Raw genomic sequence first — 22,369 nt, forward strand, 5'->3', positions numbered from 1 at the left:
ACAGTGTTCTTCCAACCAGCTCAGGGGAGCCTTCAAAGTTACCTGTAGACCTGGAGGAGGATTGTGTAAAGCCCATGAAGGTGCCTTTGCCACTGGTGAAGTTTTTCTGAACACAGACATGCTGTTGTGCAGTGCATCTCAAGCAAACAGAGCAAACATAAATCTGTTCTAATTTGGGGGGTGCTTTATGGAGAGCTGCAGCCCCTTTGAGTAGCACACTGCTGTCAGCAGAAAATAAATCGTGTGAATCTTATGCCAACTGAGCATCCCTTTTTAGCATTTTCAAACACAATGTCACGTAGGAGGATGCCAGAGAAGTAGCCAGGAAACAAAAGAAACTGGAAGTCAGGGTCTTGCAAGTCTCCAGTGGAAATGGTATTCATGTCGAGTGACACAAGTCTCAAACTTGAGTCACTGCTGCCATTTCTCCCTTCCCACATGAGGGAAATGTATAATCTGTGGTCAAGGCAGAGCAGGACAGGGTGATAGATATTAGCCAGATAGACTCCAGTGTAAATGAGCTGTTAGGGTTTAATAAAAGTGTCTCTCTACAATGCATACTACATTTCCACAGTACCGAATGAAGGACTGGAAACTGAGTCTTACAGCCAGTGTGAGTTTACCAACATTTCAGTGGCAGAAAGCAACACTCTTGGAAAGCTCTCCTGAACTGCTGCCCGCATTTGGTAACTCTGGTGACTAATACAAAGCTGCCGTTTTAAAAGCAGCATTAGAACGAGAAAGCTGCTTCATTTTCCTCCCTGATTGTAGGCCAAGTGACAATAGTGACTGACAACTTGATCTGTCAGACAAGAAAGACAGCTTGATCTGTCAAACAGGAAAAGTTTAGGTTGGGGGTGTTATTATTTAGACATGAGAAAGGTGATGCACTTTTGAAATTGTGTACACATGAAGCATGTCTTTTCATTTTGAGAGCATGGTCTTACATAAAAGGGGCTGCTTAAACTAAGAGCAAAGTGGGCCAATCCTCAGCCATTGCAGTATTGTGAGCAAAGCTCCAGCAACTCACAAATGCCAAGAATCTGGCATATTGTCTGCCTTTCTACCCCACTTTATTGTCTGTGAAGTTTGCCTTCAGTGTACCCAAGTGTAGTGTACTTCAATAACTCAGTCAACAGAGGGAAGCAGATGGCAAACATTCCCTCCCAGAAGGCTGGGGTTTCTTTATGGCATCTTAGCGATATGAGGGGTATCTCAGAGGCAAATCCTCTGGCCAGCACCACTGTGCTTTGCCATCTAGTTTCCTCTCTTGTCAGTTGCTGATTCTCAAAAGTCAAAGTGACCCGGTTTGGTTTTGGGACTAGCGGTGTACATGGTTTGAACCTTATCTCACTTCTTCGACAATTTGTCCAGAAAAAAAAATCTGTTGGGAAAAAACCTGCTTCCCTTCTCATCTGGACACCACAAAGGCACTCATGTTGTTAAGGTCACACTGTGTCATCCCTTGCACATGATGTGCAGGCTGGGTTGTCTCTGAGAATATAGGAGGAAGTTCAGGGGCCAGGAGGGAGGATTTGCTATGGTGCCTGAAAATGCTGTTATTTTTCAGGTGTGCTTGTCTGTGAGCCTGCAGGACCTCTTGGCAGTTCAGTGTGCCCGATGCATTACACTATTTTCTCATTTTTTAATAACACTTAATTCAAACTTATGAATAGTGACTATTTCACCAGAGCATAACCATAACCTGTCATCTGGAAAAGGCATTTGCAGTAGTGCAATGCTTTTACTCCACAGAGATACCAGTACACCTCCAGAACAGAAAGATATTTTCTGACACTTGATTACTTACTGTAAGGGATATCTCAGTGTTCAGTGGCACTGAATTAATTATTTGTCCATTTTGACTACGTCAGACTTTATCCCACAGGTTCCAGGGAGAAACTGCAATCTCCAACTGCAGCTGTGATCTCATCCCCCTGAAGACAGCAGGGTGAAACCTCTAATTATTACCCATGGTACCAAGTCTCTGCACAGGTTTTTTGGTTTGTTTTGGTTTTTTAAAGAAATCCTCTTTCCTTTATGCCATAAATGTTAGAACTGAGCCCTCCCACAGTTGCTGGCCTCAGAGGGAGGAGAAGGAAAACCCAGGGGAATCAGCCCATTGCACCCCAACATGCAGAAAGCCACAGAGATGTCAGGGCACAATACATACTATAAAGTTCTTTGCTGGAACAAAAGCACCCTCATTGCACTCTCATTCTCTTTTAAATCAACAGAGTTGTAAAAGTTATTTCTATAGGCATCTATTTTCTCTCTCTCATAAAATTGTATGAAAGCATTTCCCAAACAACCCTGTTGCTATTGTGCCACTGACACCCCCGCCCCGAACGGCGCTCCTTCACTCCCATGGGCCGTGCCACTGAATGTACCAATGCTGCCTCACAGCCTTCCTCCTCTTGTGAAAGCCAGGGCATAGACCAAAATTGTCCCAGAGACACTAATCTGTGTTTTCTGTACACTCCCTAAGAAGAGACACAACTGACCTATTTTCCTATGTCCTCCAGAAAAGTTTTCCTACCCACTGTAACAAGATTTTGTCTTTCTCTCCTTACTAAGGATTGCAAAACAAGTCCTAACAAGTCCTAATGGTCTTTTTATTTCCCCTGATATCATTATGTGAAGACCGCTTGCCCAAGGTTATAAGGGCTCCTTGTTCATTCCTTGAATACATCCCTGCATCACTCCAAGTTACAGGGATTGGCCATTTTAAGCAACAGAGCCATGTGGAGGCACAAATGCCTTGCTGAAGCGTCTAGTTGTTTATTACTGCTACCCATTTGTCACTGCTCCTGCTATCAGACAGTAGAACTAGAGAGGCAACAGAAGGGAAACAAGCAATTGGGAGAAAAGGGGGAAGATAATCTGTGGTATTGTTTGTGCCCAGGGACGACTGTAAGAGCACAGCTGTATCTGCAGAAATTCAGGATCTGGGCCACCTTGTGCAAAAGAAGTGATGTTTGTCAGCTTTTCGTACAGGTAATTACATTCATTTCATGAACAGAGGCAATTTCAGTCAGAATAAAGGTTCAGCCTTATCTGATGGTGATCCTACATCTTGTGTCCAAGCAACTGATACAGCACATGGGGTTAGAAATCACCATGATGTTTCTGGCAAGTGAGGAGGATTGAGGGAACTATCCCCTCCTTTCACACATGGGCCCCTTTTCTCAGCCCTCGCCTCTTTCCACAATCCTAACAGGTTTCCTTTCATGCCTTTAACTCCTCCCAAAGCTGCACTCTAAATGCCAGTTTTGACATCCTAGACATTATTATTGCTGCACGTTTTCCGCTGAGATCCCAGCCGACACCTTGCCATGTCCCTGCCGTGATCCAGTGCCACAATGGCAATCTGTGCCATCTCAACAGAGTTTTCAGCTGTATGTTCCCCGTGATCACACAGAGCCCTCAAATGGGTATTTTTCTCCCCTTAAACCCATTCTTATCTAGATCTGGTCCACATGAAGATCACCTATATGTGCCACCACTTATCCCTCCCTGTTGAAGGGGTATGAGTAGCAAATCGAAGACCTTCAGCCCTACTGATAAACCATGATGATTTGAGACATCATAAGTGAAGCCATGCCTTCAAATAATTTGTTTAAGATCTGGTACATACCATACAAAAGACTGTCTTAGAAATACAATGTTGATGTTCAAAGTCAAACACAAAAAAAAAAATCTAAGGGAAGTATTCATTTTGCCTACAAGACCTGTTTCATTCCAAACACTGGCTGGATTTCCTTTCTTCAGGGTGTAGAGAAGGGGTCTGGTTGTTGCTGAAATAGCTGAATATGTTAGGAGACTTCAAAGTGGAAAATACAGTCTTAGAGTTAAGAGTAAAGTGGGAACTGGATTCTTTGGTTTTTTTCCTTCCATTTGCTTAAGTGCTGTAGGAAACTAGAAAAAGGCTTCCTAAATGTTCCCTGTGCTGAAATTCTGACATGGGAAGTAACTTGGGCTGATGTTAAGAACTATTCACCCTTTGGGGCTTCCAGAAAATCAAGAGCAGCTGTGCTTTGAGTCCAGAACTGCTGCAGAAGTCCTGAAGAAAAAAAACCAACCCAGTTTGAAACACCTCTGCCAAGAAGCTCAACTATTTGATTTTCAACATTGAGTCCCAACTTCTTGCCCAGAATATAGTGCTGCACCTCTGCAGTACACTGCAAATATCACCTAACTTTGGGGACAGGCAGATGCAGTAGTGTTGAGACTGAAAGGCCCTGGGGATAGGGAGCTTATGAATGAAAACCCCCTCTTTAGAATCAGGCTTAAACAGAAAAGGGATCTCAACTTTTCCCTGGTGCCCTACCCACTCACCTGGACTATGCTTCATTCTGCAACTTCTGTGATCTTGGAGCAAAGTCAGGCTAGGTGTTGCATAGAAGTTTGGTGTACAACATTATCTTCATCATCTCTCCCTGTCCCACAGGATTAACAGCAGTGTTGCAACAGTAGAAATGAGTGAGGAGCAGACATTGTCACCAAAAATTAAATCTGAGGTGGCACTAGCCCCTGGCAAAGTCTTCTCTAGCCTTTTTCAGTCAGTCAGACATAGTTGTTAAGGGAACATTTTTGGGGATGTGTCAAATGCAATCTCATAAAAATCTCCTTTCTGATGGGAGTTATAGGTTATAAAAGTTAATGCAATGCAGAGAGCTCAGTTGAATAGGCTGTTTCCCAATAGACTCTGGTATAAAAAGTATTGCATTATATAAAGCTTGAATCATAGCTTTCTCAGCAACTGTTTGGTACAGACTGGGTATCTATCTCATGAAAGGCAATGAAAATAGTATGGAGAGAAGGTTGCACTTCCTCAGAGAAGACCTGGAAATGAGATGGGGATTTTGAACCATTTTTTTTTCCATTAAAAAGTATACAGCCAAAATGAAAGCTAAACAATAATTTCATTATTGCTCACTCTTCATTTAAGCAAAAGCATAAAGTCCGACTGTCTGGCTAGCACATTATGAGGATATTGATGCAGTTTAAAAAAAAAAAAAAACACCAATGATTTTTCTACCTGGAAACCTGTTGTGTCACTCCTTCAGCTTTGTCCCTGGGGGCACACCATGGGAATTCCCAGTCTTGGGCCCCTGTGGCTCTCAGCCAGCCCTGCCACTGAGGCTGTGCTTTCAGCCTAGGATGTTGCTGTGCTGCAGGGGCAGAAAATAAGCCTTCAGTCTGTTTCCTGGCAGGATGAGGTCAGGTCTGAGGGGGCTGTGTAAAGAGTGCTGCAAACCTCTGTCAGTACCATGAAGAAGCAGGGAGTCTTCTTACCTCCCAGAGAGGAGAGAAAAATCAAACAAACTTTGTCTGAACCAGCAACAACCCAAAGAATTCCAGAGTATCATACTTTGCTTTAGTTTCTTTCATGGAGTATCTTACTTATTCAGGGCTCCCATAGCTTCGAGGCTGGCTGAGGAGAGTATGTGGGATTTCAACTGCCTCCTTTGAAACAGGCACAGATTTAACAGGTGAGAGAATGGCAACCATTTAGCTTTACATCTACAACCACACCTCTTGGTGTGCTTGGTTAATTTGGTGCCCCAAATCCCAGAACATATTTGTAGCCACAGGGTAGTTCAGCCCCCGGCTTCATGCGGAACTGCAGCTGCCCCCTGCTCAGCCCATACTGGTTTGTGTGGTCAGAAAGGTCTGTGCAGCTGGAACTGAAGTACAGAGGGCCAGATCTTGGAAATGTGTTAGAAGAGTTTATCTTCAAAAGAGCTTCTCTTTCTTCTTGCATGGTATTTTCAGCAAAACACTGACCAATGCACTTTCCCCTGGCCACACCAACTTAGTGGATATTTGGGGTTGGCCTACAGGTATGTGCACCACTAGCATCTTTACCTATTCCAATTCTTAACAGGGTAAAGTTTAATCATTCTTATTCCTGCTGCTATTTTGAGGAAGAAAAAGAGTCATTCTGTCATTGCGTGCTCCAGAAAACATGAAAGTCTCTAAGGAGCCCCGGCTTCCTGTTACCAATGCCTTAAACTTTGCCCCACCTTTGGGAAGCACAGGCAGCTAGTGGAAGAATGTCATCCACTCTAACAATTGATTTTCTCATGTACAATAACGTCAGACCTTTTAAATAAAAGGCTGACCTGTCTCCTTCTAAAATAATTCATCTGTTTTATGGAGTGTTGTTCTGATTATATACAATTCCCACAAGAAGGGAAGTACCTTTAAAATAAGGACTATTCAGTACTAGTACAGGATTTCCTCTTGTTGTTGATAATTTCCTCCTAACAGAAGACGCAATGAATCCCAGAGAAATTCAAAGGGGCAATCTACAGACAGTTGGGCTTCTACATTATACAGGGAACATTGTTCAATCAAATTGATGTTTTCCTGATGAAGTAAAAAACATATATGCCTGCTGTGCAGCATATAAAAGAGCTCCTACAGAACACATTTCAGTTCCCTTTGCTACATTTTTAATCACTATCCAATCCCACAAACTTTCACATAACCATCCCTGAACAGTAACAAATGACATTTTCTTTTTCTCTTTTCATCCTTTGCTATTGAAATCCAGCCTGTGGAATGGCCTCTGCTGTTAAAGAAGGCAGGCTTGGTGACAATGAGGAGATTACCCAGTCATTATCAGCACTGTCTGCAGCACATATATATAACATGAAAGAAGTTCTGTGTTCTCTCTACCAGATGTACTTTGACTCAGAAAGAGGCTCCACACTCACCTTCACTAGAAGGGCTCATTTTCCACTACTGGTCAGAACATGCACCTGCTCTAGTCATGTAATTGTGAAGGAAGCTTCATACCTACATAAATGGCTAATCCATGCTGAGAAACACCATAACAAAATCCAGGAACTAAGTGGCAGCACTAACACCTGGGTAGTAACTGCTGGTGAAGGCTGAGGGGTTTGTGGAAGAAGCTGCCAGTCACTAGATGCTCTTATCAGTCATTCTAATGTTTCAAATTCTCTGTCAGCTTGGGTGGAGCCCCACTTCATGCTTTAATTCCTTGAGCTCCTTTCACTTACCTGACTGGACTGCACAAATGCAATCAGTAAACCATGCTATGATGCATTCATACAGCCATTGATTTTCCGTCTAGCCCTGGTTTCTCCTTAGCCAGTGGGATGACCCATCAAATTCAATGAAGACATGCACATGCATTGTTTCAGCACCTTATTGATTTTAAATAACGTGCCTCACTCTTTGTATGTTGCTCCTACTGAGAAAAATTATGAATACTGAGTACTATCTTCCCCTCTCTAAATTCTCTACAAACTGGCATGGAGCTTATTTTTTCATCTGATATCCGGTATTTCCATATCTTCGCCACAGGCAATGCAAACAATGCATCTCCTCATTCATCTGTTCACAGCTTCAATTTTCCTCTGATCCTACAGATCAGCCTTCCTTCCTTCTCCTGCCATTCTCTTGCAGAGCTGCTTCACCAACACTCCTACTCCCAACATCCTTTCTTCAGTGAAAGCAGAGCAAAACAGAGAAATGCACGTACCTGTTTAACCTGTTACTAATGTTTGTGCCTAGACTTTACAGCTTACCTTGGAGAAGTCACCTGGAAAGCTCCAAGAAGTGCAGAGAGTAAAGCATAGTCTGCAAAGTCTTCCCAGTGCTGAGGCTGTGCTGAGGAGGTGTGCAGAACTAGTTCTAGCTATTCCCCCTTTTCCTTGCCAGAAGGTTTCACCTAAAAAGAGCAGCCTGGTCAAAGACTCTGAAAAGGTCCAAACAATGTAATGTGGTTAGGGGGTCTACAAACAGGGCAGAATGTCCCCCCTGCTCAGCTGTCCTGAGCACTTAGATAAGCCCCTCCTGCATTATACAGCTGTGTTACATAATTTACTGAGATAAAAAATAAACAGCTGTAAGGGAACCTACATCTAAGAACTTTGCTGGGAAGGCTTGAGCAGACTGCACACTGCAGGGCTCAGAGCAAGGCAGTTTGGTCCACTCCTTCAAGCTGCATGAATCATCAGTAGCATTTGCTAGACAAAAAATTTCACAGGACTAGATAGAATAAGAGAGAACAACATATAACACCCAAGCACTTCCTTAATAAAAGCCTTCACCAAATGAACATTTCAGACTCCCAAAAGACACCTTCAAGGATCTGTATCTTACAAGGCATTGGCTTTTTGACATTTATGACTGCAGACACGCTACTATATTGCAAGCATGAGTCAATGCCCACATCTTCTGGCTCCAGAAGAAAGGGACTGCTCTAATTTTTATTTATAAGCTGGGCAAGAGGAGAGAGTCATTCAGTTACAGGCAAAGCACACACAGACCCTGCAAGGTCAGGTAGGCTGGTTAACACATGAATATATTCGTGCCTTAGTGTACTGAGTCACAAGTACCACAATCCATCTGCATCCTTTCATGTAAAACCTCAGAAAAGGGCTTTGTACATAATTTTTGTTGCCTTCCAGCACAAAGCCCACGGCTTCTACATTATTCACTAGAGAATTCCAGCGCCATGCAGAGCATGTTGCAATCCAAACTGGGAGTTTCTGGCAATAAACATTTGTGAGTATGCACACAATATAAAACAGGAAGAAGGATTTCAGTTTATCTGTGTTCACTTGGGCTTATTTGTTGCTTGGAAAAACCAAAAAAACCTGGCAGACTTCCCAGCACTATGCAATAGTCTAGGAAGGCTCCTGTCACCTGGGGACTCACATGCTGATGTGTGAATGAAGAGAGCAATAGGCAGGATTCATGGAGTTTTCAGCATGATCCTAATAAACTCTGTCATGCTACTAGTGTTAAGACAGGAGTGCTGAACAGAAAGTGCCGTAAGAACTACTGACAACTTCTTTCCAAAAGGTAAAAAATGTCACTTTCATCAGCTATTCCTTTACGCCACAGCACAGAATGGATTTCCAGAGGTTTGTGTATCTGGTTTTGTGCAGCATTTACCAGCCTTGTAAATTTATTCTTAATAAAGGAAGATAGTATTAGCTTATATAAAGTACCACATCATCTTACATCCTACACAAAGCTTTAGCCCAAAGATCTCCAGATGGACACATTTCATCCAAAGCAATTGAAGATGGCTGGGGGGTCATGGGATCAAGACACATATGCATTTCCTTTCTTCTCCAGCATCTCTCTGGTTAAGCTTGTGCTCCTGAATTGCTCTTTAGCAATAGGGTAAACAAGCAAATGTTTTGGACTCTGGAGATATTTATTGCCCAGAGAAGCAAGTTTATTTTGCCTTTCTCGGTTTCGCTATAAAACCATCCTGTAGGAAAGAAAAATATCAGAATGTCTCAGAATTGTAGTTTTTGAGAAATAACAGCATTTATCATTCATATAGAAAATTTCTAACTACAACTGCCTCTTGAGGAAAGGAGACCAAACACTGCCATACCTGGTTCACTGCTGGCAAAACAGATATACTTTAAGTGATTGCTAAGAAAGATTTACAAATTTAGCAGCAGCCCTGGACTTCCAATCCTGGTGTTTCAGCTTCTGGGCCATGCATTACCCATTTGAATTACTAGTTTTTGTGAGTTGCTAGAATTCATTCATCGCTTTCTAGGACAACAATCAATAGTTTTTTGAATCCCTAAAAACGAATACAGAATTACAGCAAAAGTTGAATTAAGACTTCTCATTAATACCTTTGTCATTGGTAATAGAAAGAGAAGACAGTGGATATAGAGACAAACACCAGCAGCGAAACTTTTATTGCACTCTGCTTCTGAAGTCCATTCAAGGGTAGGACAGTGGGACAAAAATAATTATAGGGGTCTTTCTACACAAAAGAGCCAGCTATTTAGAGGGAGGCAAAGTCATTTGAATGTCAATGAAATAACCATTAAAAGGCTGAGAAGCATTGCCATTTATTAAAAGATCTAAAGAATAGTTGCATGCACTATAGCAATCTTCTAGGTAGGAGTTGTTAATTTGCTATAAAAACCTGTTAGGGACAGGGCAGAGCATAATTAAACAGGAGACAATACACACTGTGAAAGGAAACTGGATTTGGAATTTTACAGCCTCTTATTTCAGGTTTCTACATGAAATACTATGCTCTATAATCTCTCCTTAATAACATCTATGTATTTCTAGCTCCCACAGTGTTTTGCATTTCATTTCTAGCAGTGGTCTCCTACAGCCTCAGAAGGAAGGTAAAACAAGGTTACGCACTTGAATGCTCTCCCGCTCTTTCCAGCCTCACAGCAATCCTTCTTCCGAGAAATCTCTCATCAATGCCACTCCTTAATTGGCCTGAGAGCCCCTCTTTAAACAAAGCTCTCGTCTCTCACAGGGCCGAGTTCTTTCTGCTATTCTGGCAGAGCTAAATCCAGACAAGGATGTGCCATTTACCAAAACAAGTGTACTATAAATTTCAACGTGCGGGAAAGAAGTACGTCCAGCCGTTCTGCAGGTAGAGAGTTGCAGGTGGGACAGAGTGCATCAGGAGAAAACCTATCTGCCTGTAATCCTGTCAGGTTTTTACTTCAAGCAAAGGTCTTAGACACTGGTGGTACCACTCAGTAACAGAGGATCAGTGGGACACTTGGGGTAGATTCTGCACTAATGGACTGAATGTGATCTGAACCTCACTTGACTGTACAAAACTTCATTCCAGAACTATAGGACAGATAACAACTTTGTGAGTTAAGACAGAAAAGGACTTCTTATTTGTAAAGATGATCGCTTTTTAATGTTAATACAAGTCACTAAGAATATTCAAGTGCAGTGCAGCTTTAACCTCTTCTTTAGCAGAAACCCTGGTATCTTCACTGCCTGCCCACACACTGCCAGGCACATAAAAGTGATGTGCAAAAGAAATCCTACATTTTCCTTCCCTTGCCTGTTACTCCAAGGCACTGTGGTTCTTCATGTACTCAGCTAGCATAGCTACACATACCATAATATCTAAGAGTAAATTTAAATGCCCACAGCAGGACTAAAGCAATTGTTCGGCATCTCCTGTGACACCCACTGCCATAGAATTCTCCATTGATATATATCAGACAAGCATGTCATTTAAAATACTTTGTTCTTTCTCCTTTATTTAGCCACAACACAGATACAAGAGCAGGCAAACCCCTTCCAATGGAACTCACTCAATAAACCTGTTCAGATTAAGAGTCTTATGAAATCAAGCAAAATATCTGTACATGCACACACTCTCAGGCACACAAGGAGACAGCAGAACCCTTACAAAATCAGGAGTGGCACTGAACTGCAGCTAAAACGCAAAAGAAACATCACCTAGTTAAGATGCATCTGTTAAGCAACAAGGCTGTGCACTGAACAGGTTCCCACTGTACCATTCCATTGGCTAAATACCAGCATCAACTGTTTCAGCTGAAAATGTGAAGCTGACAGAGAAGAGTCTGACCTCAGATACCCAAGAATTCAGGCTAGCAGAATTATTCCACTGTAACTCAAGGCAGCATCTGGCCCTAAGAAATGAAGATGCATGTGACCAGCTCCGGCTGGGAGATTACTGCAGGTGACAACTTTAATTCCCATAACTTCCCCAGCAACTAAACCCACCACCAATACAGCATGCAATTTGACTTTCGCACCCTCCCCACTCATACTGCTCCTTTTGGTGGAAGAAATAGTGTAGTGGTTCTAAGAAGTGAGCAAATATCTACTAGGGACAAGAATAAGATTGCCAAATATACCAAACAGCTTCAGAAGAAAGAGGAATTGGGCTCTTAGATAAAGCTGGTCAAGCAGGTCCATCTGATTTGTCAACGCTTTGCTCAGAAATATAAGACTCAAATATAGTTTACAAAAAGAGTAATTTTTTATAGAACATCTCAGTGTCAAAATACTAACAAAAACACAGCTTGTAAACACAGCTGAGAAGAATGGTCTTGGAAAATTAATAACAAAACTAGGCCATTGCTAACAATAATAGGTGGTATCTCTCCATAAAAGCCAGTCTGATGCACTCAGGAAAAATGAAACATTTGAAACAAACTGTTTACAAAAGTGACTTAAATGCTCAGCAGAGATCTAACACAAGTGTTAACAAATCACTACTGTAATTTTATTTATGGACAACTTCAGCAACTATTAAAAAAAAAACAAACTGTTAATACAAAAAAATGTAGAAAACAAAAAGAAAAATCCCATGAGACAGTTTTTAGACAAACTCAGTTAAGATGAAGCTGTACCTTTGTCCCAGTTACTAAGAACTTCAACTTTAAGGGTGGCATAACCCAGCTCAGCTAGGTTTATAGGCTTTCCCACCCTGGTTAAAGAGTCAGCTCTTAGAAGGCGCCAATCTCAGTCCCCCAGGGTCTGTACGGTTTGCTGAGAGCCGCTGACTGTGTCGGTGTAGATGGGCTCAGCACGTTGGGGGAGAGCAGGTGAAAGGAGCCAAACGAAAAGGGGAATGCAGACAAAGATGCCATGGAGGAGAGAAGAGGAGGAGACAGTTTGGTACTAGACGTGACCACAGGGAGCACTGGTCCGACGCTGCCATTTGGGGGCACTCTGAGTGAGGAAGTTTCAGCGTGTGGGGCAGCAATTCTGCTCTGGTGATGTGGTTCTGTGGAAGATGCCGTAGTACTGGTATTACCGTGCCCATTCTGAGCCAGCAGCAAGGGGTGAGGTATGTGAGGGTGATGTCCAAAGGCACTGCCCCAAGGAATGTGTCCAATGCCAGTGTGTGCACTGCTGGCCGCCTCCCGCTGCGAGGCGTAGTTGTTGAGATGGGACACGAGTCGGACCCGCAGAGGATCAGAGGCATCCAGACCCTCGATGATACTCAGGTATCGAGCCACTTCAGCCAGGCACTCTCGAAAACCCAGACTCCGATAGTCCATAGCCAAAGCGTGAGCATCAAAATAACCTAAGAGAAAAGGGCAGAGAATGAAATCTTGAGATGTTGTTTTCTAGTCATTGTCTACATGCAGCCTCCCCACTCCACCCTCCCCTATAAGCATATTTCACTTGGATGTGGTTAGCATTCCCAACCATAGACTAGCTGCCAAGCCCCTTTTCTTTTTTTTCTTCCTTTTTTGTTTAACAAGCTTTTCTTTTATATCTGTGCTGTGATGCTGCAAGTCCCAAGACCAGTCACAGACTGCCATTTTTAAACTGGAATTGCTCACTGACACTGGAGGAAAGTATTTTTGTCCTTTCTACGTCTCCCTTATGCAAGTAAAACCACAGCACACTGGAATTCATTAGAAACACAAGTCTTAACTTATCAGGAGACTTAAGCAGGCAAAGCACTTTTTTCTTAAAACTGATTTTTGCTAAATCTTTTAACCACTTATTTAATCCCGTATTTTTCCCTAGTTCTGTTGCAAACTTTCAGAAAATTAGAGAAACAAGCACTAGAAATCAACAATAACTGTTTTCAAGCTGCCAAAAGCTGATTCACTTGACACAGTTCACATTCCCTAGCAGTGCTGACAGGCTGCTAGAGAGACTTGCAGTCACTCTCCTCTGGAATAACTCAGAGCTAGCACTGCAAAACCTTTCAGTGCTGGTGACGCCACAAATCTTGTCAAGTAAAGAGAGTCCCTAATTCCTGGCAAAAGGTAAGAGAGCAGCCGTGCACTTTCTGTGAGCATTCCAATTCTGGGGAACGCGCTGCTGCCTCCCTGCAAGGCTGCTCACTCTGCCACGCACAAAACTTTACCTTTCCCTCCTGCTGTGTGCAGCATTTTCAGGTGATCGACGGTCATCTGCAGGATCTCTGCTTTCTCCAGCTTGGCCGATCCCTAGGAGAGAAGGGAAGGCAGGAATGGCTTTGGGCAGAAGCAGGGATGTTCCCGGGGTGATGCTCCGTCCCGGGAGGGGATGGAGGGGCGGCGGGGGGCGGCCGGGCGCTACCTGCTTCTCGAAGGCGCTGGGCACCAGCCTCCTCAGCTCGGACAGGCTGTTGTTGATGCGGTCGCGGCGGCGCTTCTCGATGATCTAGGGCAGAGAGCGGGGTCAGCGAGGCCGGGCCGGGCTGCGGGAGCCGCGGCCGGCGGCGGGCACTCACTCACCCCTCGGCGCCTCTTCCTGGCCAGGATCTGCGAGCTGCTGCAGGGAGACATGGAGCCCGCGGCCGAGCCCAGGGTCCTGCGGGGGCAGCGAGACACGGTCATTCGAGGATTCGGGGATTCGGGGATTGGGGCTCCGCGGGGCAGGGAGGGGATGGAGGGATGGAGGGAGGGGGCCCGCGGCGCCCGCCCCGCCCGCCCGAGCTCACCCGTTCTCGTCCGCGCTCTCCTTCTCCACCTCCACGGCCTCATCCAGCTCCTCGCTGTCCGACGAGCTGTACTCGGGGTGCGCCCGCTTCACGGCGCCGACGGCGGGCACGGGCACGGGCACGGGGCCGGCGGGGCGCGGGCGGCCCTCGGGGGGGCGGCGGGCGGCGGGGCGCGGGAGGAGAGCGCCCGGAGCACGTCCCGCGCCTCGCACCGCGCCCGTCTCCCCCATGGAGCTCCCACGGCCGGCGGGCAGGAGGCGGCGGGCAGAGCCAGGGAGGCACGCAGGGAGGGAGGAAGGCAGGGATGGATGCGCAGGCGGCGGACACGGACACACGGACACAGCCGGGCAGAGCGCGCCCGCCGCCGCCCGCCGCACGGCACCGCCACGCGCGGCCCCCGCCCGCCCCCATTGGCCGCCGCCGCCGCCGCACCAGCCAATCGCCGCCGGCCCGCTGCCCGCGGCCACGCCCCCGCCGCGGGGGAGGTGCGGCCGTGGGAACGCGGCGCGGGGCCCGGCGGGGGGGCAGGGAGAGATGGATGGATGGATGGATGGATGGATGGATGGATGGATGGATGGATGGATGGATGGATGGATGGATGGATGGATGGATGGATGGATGGATGGATGGATGGATGGATGGATGGATGGATGGATGGATGGATGGATGGATGGATGGATGGATGGGTGGGTGGATGGATGGACAGATGGACGGACGGGTGGGTGGGTGGATGGATGGATGGATGGATGGAGGGAGGGAGGGATGGATGGATAGATGGGTGGGTGGGTGGGTGGATGGATGGATGGATGGATGGACAGATGGACGGACGGACGGACGGGTGGGTGGGTGGATGGATGGCGTTTCTGAGGGCTTCCCTAAGGCAACAAGTGCCTGGGAGAGCTGAGTGAGGAGAGCCACAGAATAAATCAGGTCAGAAGAGACCTCTTGTCAACTAGACAACGGCTAGTGCCACACCAAGTGCCACACCAAGTGCCATATCCACTCTTTTCTTAAACTCCTCCAGGTATGGCGACTCCACCACTTCCCTGGCAGCCCATTCCAGGTACCACCTTTGTTGAGAAGAAATACCTCCTCATTTCCAATCTGAACTTCACCTGGCACAGCTTAAGACTATGTCCTGATGTCCTGTCACTGGTTGCCTGGGAGGAGAGGCTGACCCCCCATGTGGCTACAACCTCCTTTCAGGGAGTTCTAAAGAGTGATAAGATCACGCTGATCCTCTTCTCCAGGCTAAAAGAAGAAGGGAAAGCCTGGGTAAGAGTAACTTGCCCTCCTTAAAAAAAAAAAAAAAAAAAAAAGCTGACGAGGCTTTAACTTGGGGTTTTTCAGTTCGTTGGCAATGCCAAGGGAAATCAAGGCATCCTTCTTCCCTGTACCCTTCCAAACTGAAAATCTGCCAGCCACATCCTTTCCTTGTCTACCACCATGTATTGTGGCAGTGGGCAGAAGTAGGAACAGTTTTTAAGAAGCTGAAAGCACATGGCCTTTGCTGGCAAGGAGGGAGGAATGACAGGAAAAGTCAGCACTGGATTCAGGATGTGTGGAGGTCTGGCTGGCACGCTCACCATGAGTACATGCTGTCTTGCACTCAGCAGGGCCCTAAGCCTGAAAGCTGTATTCTTCCAACAAGTCCTCTTCATTCTGCCAGCTTTCTCAGGCTGAGGTACTGGCAAAATAGGACAGGTGAAATGAGGGTGTACTCTTTGAGGTGGTTTCATAATAATTAAATTTTCATTTACATGGAGCCTTTCAACTAAGGCTCCCTTTAAGTTGATTCTTCCGTGTTTCACAATCGGATGGACTGAAGGATAACCAAGATGAACATCATGTGAGAGCAAAGGGCTGATGAACCCAGATTTCCCGTTCTAAGGGCCTGGAATAATTACCTTCAACCTCCCATTGTTTTAGGTAAAAGTTACCAGCACAGGGTTGCCTCAGATTTTATGGAGTTGCCCATATTTTTGCAAAGCATCTCAAGTAGGAAGGAAATGGAACTAGGCATCAAGCAAAAAGTAATAAAAGACCTGTAGTTAAGAAGATATAAACAGTCCTGCAGCCACCTGTAAGTAGCTAACAGAAGATGACAAAAATGTTCTATCCCCACATTATTTTTTTAATAAAAGCTATCCCTTCTGCAGTGCTTTAATTAAGTTTGTGTCAGCACTTCTATTACATCCATCTTTCCAGCCTCTATATTTTTGTTGTGAAACTTGTCTGCCTGCACCACTTGCTTTTACAGGTCAGTGAAAGGCACAGTGATATTCATGTCTTTCTGGCCTGCAGACTACATGTCTGAGTTCTCCCATCCAAGCACATATATGTCTTCTCCTACTATGGAGAAAACAAGCATGGTAGAAGAAGTTCCTTGGGATAAAGCACCAATTCCTTGGGAGTAGAGGTGTGGCCACCCAGGTTCCCAGCAGCCGGATCCTGGAGCTGCTCCTGTCTGTAGCTTTGTGAACCACTGGGGCCAGGCAGCCTCTAAAGAAGCTTTCTGAGCTTGTGTAGACATTGACTTCTGCAAATTATTTACAAGAATGGGCAGGTAGAGTGTAGCTGTGCCTCTGCACAGTGTGAGCAATTGCAGTTGGCTATCAGCAGCTGGGGGAAGATAGGAAATGTTTGCCTGTGTGTGGTTTCAATCTTCCCATCCAGCACTAGGAGGAGCAGACAGCAAAACCAGCTTTAAATTGCTCTTGTACTTTTCTAGTGCTGGGCATGGATCCACAGCATTGGTCTAATTGTTAACCATGGCCCAAAGAGAAATTTTATTAGCCCAAAATTACCAACACGCCAAGACAGCGCTGTCATACATCTCTCCCACCAGAAGGGCAAATAGGAGAGCAGCCCATTGCTCACTAAAGCCCAAGAAAATTAAAACAACAGTTTTAATTTCTAGACAGTTTTAACAGTTCTAATAGTTTTAACTTCTAAATAGGGTTGAATTTCAGCCCCCACTAGCTTTGCACCAATGAAGCAATAAACCTTAGGAGATGACAGCCTTCTCTCTTATCCCCTACACTGGCACTGTGCCTCCCTTTTCCCTGTTTCACACTGCAGTGCCCTCTCGCCTCCTACATGCACACCTCCTACCACAGCCATGTCTCAGTCACCCCGCCACCCAAACATTTCATCTCACACTCCTTCCTATCACATACACACCACCACACTTGACTTGCTCCTTCTTGCCACTCCCCCCCACCCCGGTTTTCCCATTGCTTCTAGGTCTGGCACAACTCAGCATTTCCAGATTCAGGGTCTACAGCCACATCTGGGCCCCAGTGCTGGAAGCAGGAATGGCAGGACGGGGTAAAGCCCTCACCCCAAAGCAGAGACTCAGGTTTGAGACATGCAGGAGCTCTTGTAGCAACTGTCCTTTGGAAGAGAGTGGCACTAGTTCTTGTGTGCACCTCACATTTTTCTTTGTAGGATGCTCACCTATAGTGATTTCAGTGGTACTCAAAGTGCTCTGAAATGGTGTTGTTTATTGCTGCTGCAGGCTTCCCTCCAGCAGAGACCTGCCACCGCTGACCCTTGCTCCAGTGTGTGTGTGTGCTAAATTAACTCCCATCCCCTTCCTTTAGGTTTTCTCTCCCAAGGGAGCAAGTGCTTTGAAGAGTAATCCCGTCAACCTGTCACCCCAAGTCCCGGAAACTCCTTATTGCTATGGTTACTGTGCCCAATTCAACTGGTGGCTCTGGCACTCACATTGCAGCCAGGCAAAAACATCAGCACTCCCCCCTGACCTCCCCTCCCTGCATACATCCAGCTGCAGCATCAGCTCTGCAAGCAAGAAGTTGCTGCTCCAAATCTTGGGGTTTTTCTTTACGGAGTCTTGGCTGAGTGTTGATTGTTGATGCCACTGGCACAGGGCAAAATTATTTATCACAGATCAAATGGAAGTGCTGCAGAAGTGAATGGGAGTAACAGAGGAGGGCTTTAGAGTCCTTGCATGATCTGTTAGCAGTACTGTGACTATAAATGTGTTTCCTCAGGAACTGAATGCTGACATTCCTGTCTGCACATGCCAGAGGTCCAGCCAGCTCAGAAGTTAGGCTGGGGTTGCTCTCCAAGCACACCAGCCTCAATTTCTGCCATGCAGGCACTGAGTGTCTTTGTGCTGGAGCCATTGCTGCAGCAGAAGGACATAAACATCACATATTCACATTCATCTGTAGTGATAAGCCAGATCATCAAGACATTCTTCTCTTCAAGCTGGCCAAGGACAGGGATAATATTTACATCAAAGTCTTTACAGTAAGCACAATGCTCCAGCTGCAATGCTTCTGCTGCAGGATGGGTTTCAAGTGTCATCTTTTGGAAGCAGTGTATAGCTATGAATAAGCAAGATTACTGTCAGCACAGTAAGAGTAGCAGAAAACAGATGTCTGTTCTGGATGGCTCCAACAGGTTCTCTTTGCATTTACCTGCTTAGGCTTCAGCTCATCTCCAAAGCCTGGGTTATAACTGTGCAAAAGGCTAATCTGTGAACACATATTCAAGCTGCTGACAGGCAAAGCTACCTCATATTTCATCAGCCCTGTGATTGAGGGGGGAAAGAGACAGACTGGCTATTTTATTACCTGGTTTCCTTTCCAATAAATTTTACCTCTTTTCTCTTTTTATGCAAGGCTCCATCTGACCTAAGGCTCTTAACAGATGTCAGCTTCTTCTATAAATATCCCTTCTTCCATTCCCACAGCACAGGCTGTCCTGTGGAAAGACACTACAAGACACAGGAAGACCCTACAGGAGGAATTACACCAGGTCGTGTTAATTAATGGCTGTCTCACAATAGATGCAAAAGGAGGCAAACTTGACACAGCATAGTGTAGAAAATTCTGGTTTGACTTGCAACCACCTTTGATCTTAATCACGGGAAAGTGACACCTTGTCCATATGTATAACAGTGCACCTCATGTAAAATCACACAAAAACTCAGCAACACATTATTGGCAGGACAGCCTCTGTCAGCATTGCCAAATCTAGAGAGGACAATGGCCCCAGAATTGTGTCATCTACTGACACCATCTCAGCATGGTGATAATTTCACTGTAAATTGGTAGTTTCCTTGTACAAGTGATCGCTCCTCAGTATCATAGTACAGTTTGCACCAAATATCACAGAGTAAAACCAGGTTTTCCTGTTACTGACCTTTTTTTTTAACCAAGTTCTCTGTAGTTTGCCAAAATAGTTTTGTTCTGTTCCTACAGTGCTTCTCATAGACTGAAGAATAAGGATACAGAAACTTGTTCTGGTTTCATGCTGTTGAAATCTTCACAGTCCATCAAGGAACAGCCTGGCTAGTTGTTTTCCTGTGCAATTTTACAACTTCACTGTTTTAAAAGTAGTGCTCAAACCATGCTTTGTGTTACACAGTGATATATGGAAGTCCCTGCTCCAAAGAGTTTACAGTCTGAGACCTACTTTGAGTTTTCTTTGCCAATAAGGTGCAGTTTGAAAAAAAAGTGTATGTACTATTCATTCTTGCTAGGGGGCATAGGATAGAGAACAAGCCCCAGATCTTTCACCATGAAAACTATTATTTATAGTATGCTCTTTCAAGGGGAAAGTCTGGCTTTTTTGATTATAAAAACAAATTTTTTTTCCTAAAACATTTCTTTGAACTGAATTTCATTGTGAAAAAATAAAAATGAAACTTGAGCATGCCCTGTAGCTGTTGGTAAGCACAGTGTGTAATAAAGCAAACCAAAGTAACAATCCACTACTTTTGAAGGTACCAGCTATTATGACCATTGCACAGATGAGTTAAATGAAAATGGTGAGTACTCTGTATTCGAAGTGGTGAGCACTGACTCCCAGAAAAGCATCTGTTCTCTCTCAGATGATAACTTTTATTCACCTCACACCTTTCTGCCCCAGGCTTTACTAGACAGCTGCTGTCCCACAGCGATCAGCCACCTGAGCAAAAGTTAGACCTGAGGAAGCAGCCACTACAGGAGTCTCCCCAGTCACAGAGAGATGAACTGTGAGGAGATGTTTAGCATGTGTGACAAGAGTGAGAATGTGCCAGGGATTTTCAATCACCATAAATGTGGTTGGGACTTTGGCTGAGATTTCATCATGGAGATCCTGGCAAAGTAGCTTGATTTGCTTACTTTAAATAATGACAAAACTTGACTGGCTTGAATATGAAACCTTACTCCAGACAGTCAGAGTATTTGGGTATTGGAGGACACCAAAATCAAATCCTGTCATTGTTTCTTCCACTGTGTTATGGAATACCAGGATAAAAATAAACCACAGAAAAGAAGTGTCACTGTGATTTTGCCACAACAGTTAGATACTGCACCTACCATTTGACTGGAGCATTTTGACTCCAAGTTGAGGGGTCATAATTTTGAGATTCAAGCCAATTTCGAAGCACCATGAAAGCTTTGTGATATCCTCCACTGACATTGAGGGTATTTTCTTGTAAGATGCTTTATTTCAGTCTTGCTCACAGTTCTTAAAAACAGCAGCATTCCTGTTGATTTCAGAAAAGTGAAGGCTTGTGGACCCTGCAGAGCTGACCAGTATAGCAGTGCATAACAGGTACCCCGTATTGATCCACTGTTCTCTGACTAACTTTCATTTCAGCTGCTTCTAAAAATGAAAAACTATTCCAGGGAAAATAGTTTTCTTCCAAAACAGCCCTCATCTGAAAGATTTATTCCAGAAAATCTCAGTTATATGGGAAAAGACACTATCAAAGCAGCATGGCAGCTCAGCTACAGCAGTTACTTCCCAGGCATACCCAGGCCTCTCTTGATTCATACCGCTCTAGACGTGATAAAAAATCCCTTGTGTTTACTTGTCAGCAAACCAAACCTCTGGGACACGGCTCTCAATACATAACTGTGCAAGCACTGAGATGCCAGGATGATGAGCTCTCTATGAGCACCTCCACAGTCACTATTAATGACGGTGCTCTAAAGCCAGTGCAAACAGTCACACGCTCGTAATGCTTAAACCACAGCAAATGTGTTTAATCCCACACAAAGGCTCCGTTATACTGTGTCCTGGAGCTGTGGTCGGCCAGGGAAGTGGTGACCACTTCTCACATATATAACCTATACCAAACATATTCAGTTTGGCAGGAAGACAAGAAGCTGGAAGTGTCACACTGGAGCCTAGGCCCCTGACAGCATGAGACATGTGCTTGTAAGCTGTCTCAAGGAGGATATTTGATTGCCCTCTTTCTTCTTCTGCCTCTCTCCCAACAAAAGTGGAGTGACCTCCCCCATGACCTGGCAAGTGCTGAAATTCCCCGAACACATTTTTCTGTTGTGCCCCAACGCTGAACAAAAGGAAACGAAGCAGCCTCGATATATTTGAAGTATGGAATGAAAATAATAGCCGGCTCTCTCTCTTGCCCTGCAAACGCCGCTCTTCACCTCCTCCCCACGCTCATCTGCTGTACCGTCGGCAGCTATTTCGGATTTATACACTTATTTATTTATTTGTGCCTTTATTTATTTATTTGGAGCAGGGCAGAGTGGGGGGCGGGCGGGGGAGGAGGGGGGGTCTATGTAATTGCAGTTTACACTGCGTTCCCACGCTACCATTGTTTGTGGCTTTGTTTCCTATTCCCATCACGTGTGCTAATTAGCTGGAGCCGCTGGCTAGCTGGGAGGCGTGTGTCTGGAGTAAAAGCAGAAAGATCACTTCCTGCAGGGATCTAGGCAATCTGAACAATTCTTTGCTTTACTTTCAGCCCTCTCCCTCCCCCTCCCTGGCTTTACCACTCAGGGGAGAGAGAAGAAGTGCTGATTGTCAAGCACCAGACACCGGAGAGGCACAGATTCTCCTCTGAAAAATTCACAGAGGCAGAGAAAAATGGGCTGGAAACAACATCTCATCTGTGTTTAACAAACCTGATGTTTAAATTTTATTTTCTTTTAATCTTCAGAAATCCCCAGTGTCTTTCTGTTGTGGCTGAGAAGGTAAAAGCACCATTAAAAAAAAAATCCTCGGGCTATTTTAGCCTGCCCTTAGGAAGTGAGTCAGTTTTTTATGGCAAGGCTAAGCTAGCTCATGCCACAGCTTGCAAAATGACATGAGACACAGAGAGAGGGAGGGAAGGTTACCTGAGTCATGGCATTTGCTCATTAGTGCAGGCGTCAGGCAGCAAGGCCACGTCAC

At 45.1% G+C, this 22,369-nt stretch overlaps 1 protein-coding gene across 1 annotated transcript; it reads right to left on the reverse strand.

Annotated features, from left to right (window-relative positions):
* Window positions 1–11,174: 11,174 nt before the first annotated feature.
* On the reverse strand, window positions 11,175–14,433 carry HEY1 (hes related family bHLH transcription factor with YRPW motif 1; the record flags this gene model as incomplete). The annotated part of the gene is made up of 5 exons (XM_083877531.1): window positions 11,175–12,847; window positions 13,646–13,727; window positions 13,840–13,923; window positions 13,998–14,073; window positions 14,204–14,433. 5 exons carry the CDS (start codon window positions 14,431–14,433, stop codon window positions 12,264–12,266), a joined length of 1,056 nt encoding a protein of 351 aa, XP_083733657.1. The 3' UTR covers window positions 11,175–12,263.
* Window positions 14,434–22,369: the final 7,936 nt, after the last annotated feature.

The sequence above is a fragment of the Zosterops lateralis genome, assembly GCF_965231275.1.
Source record: "Zosterops lateralis genome assembly, chromosome: 1".
In the NCBI taxonomy this organism is placed as follows: domain Eukaryota; kingdom Metazoa; phylum Chordata; class Aves; order Passeriformes; family Zosteropidae; genus Zosterops; species Zosterops lateralis.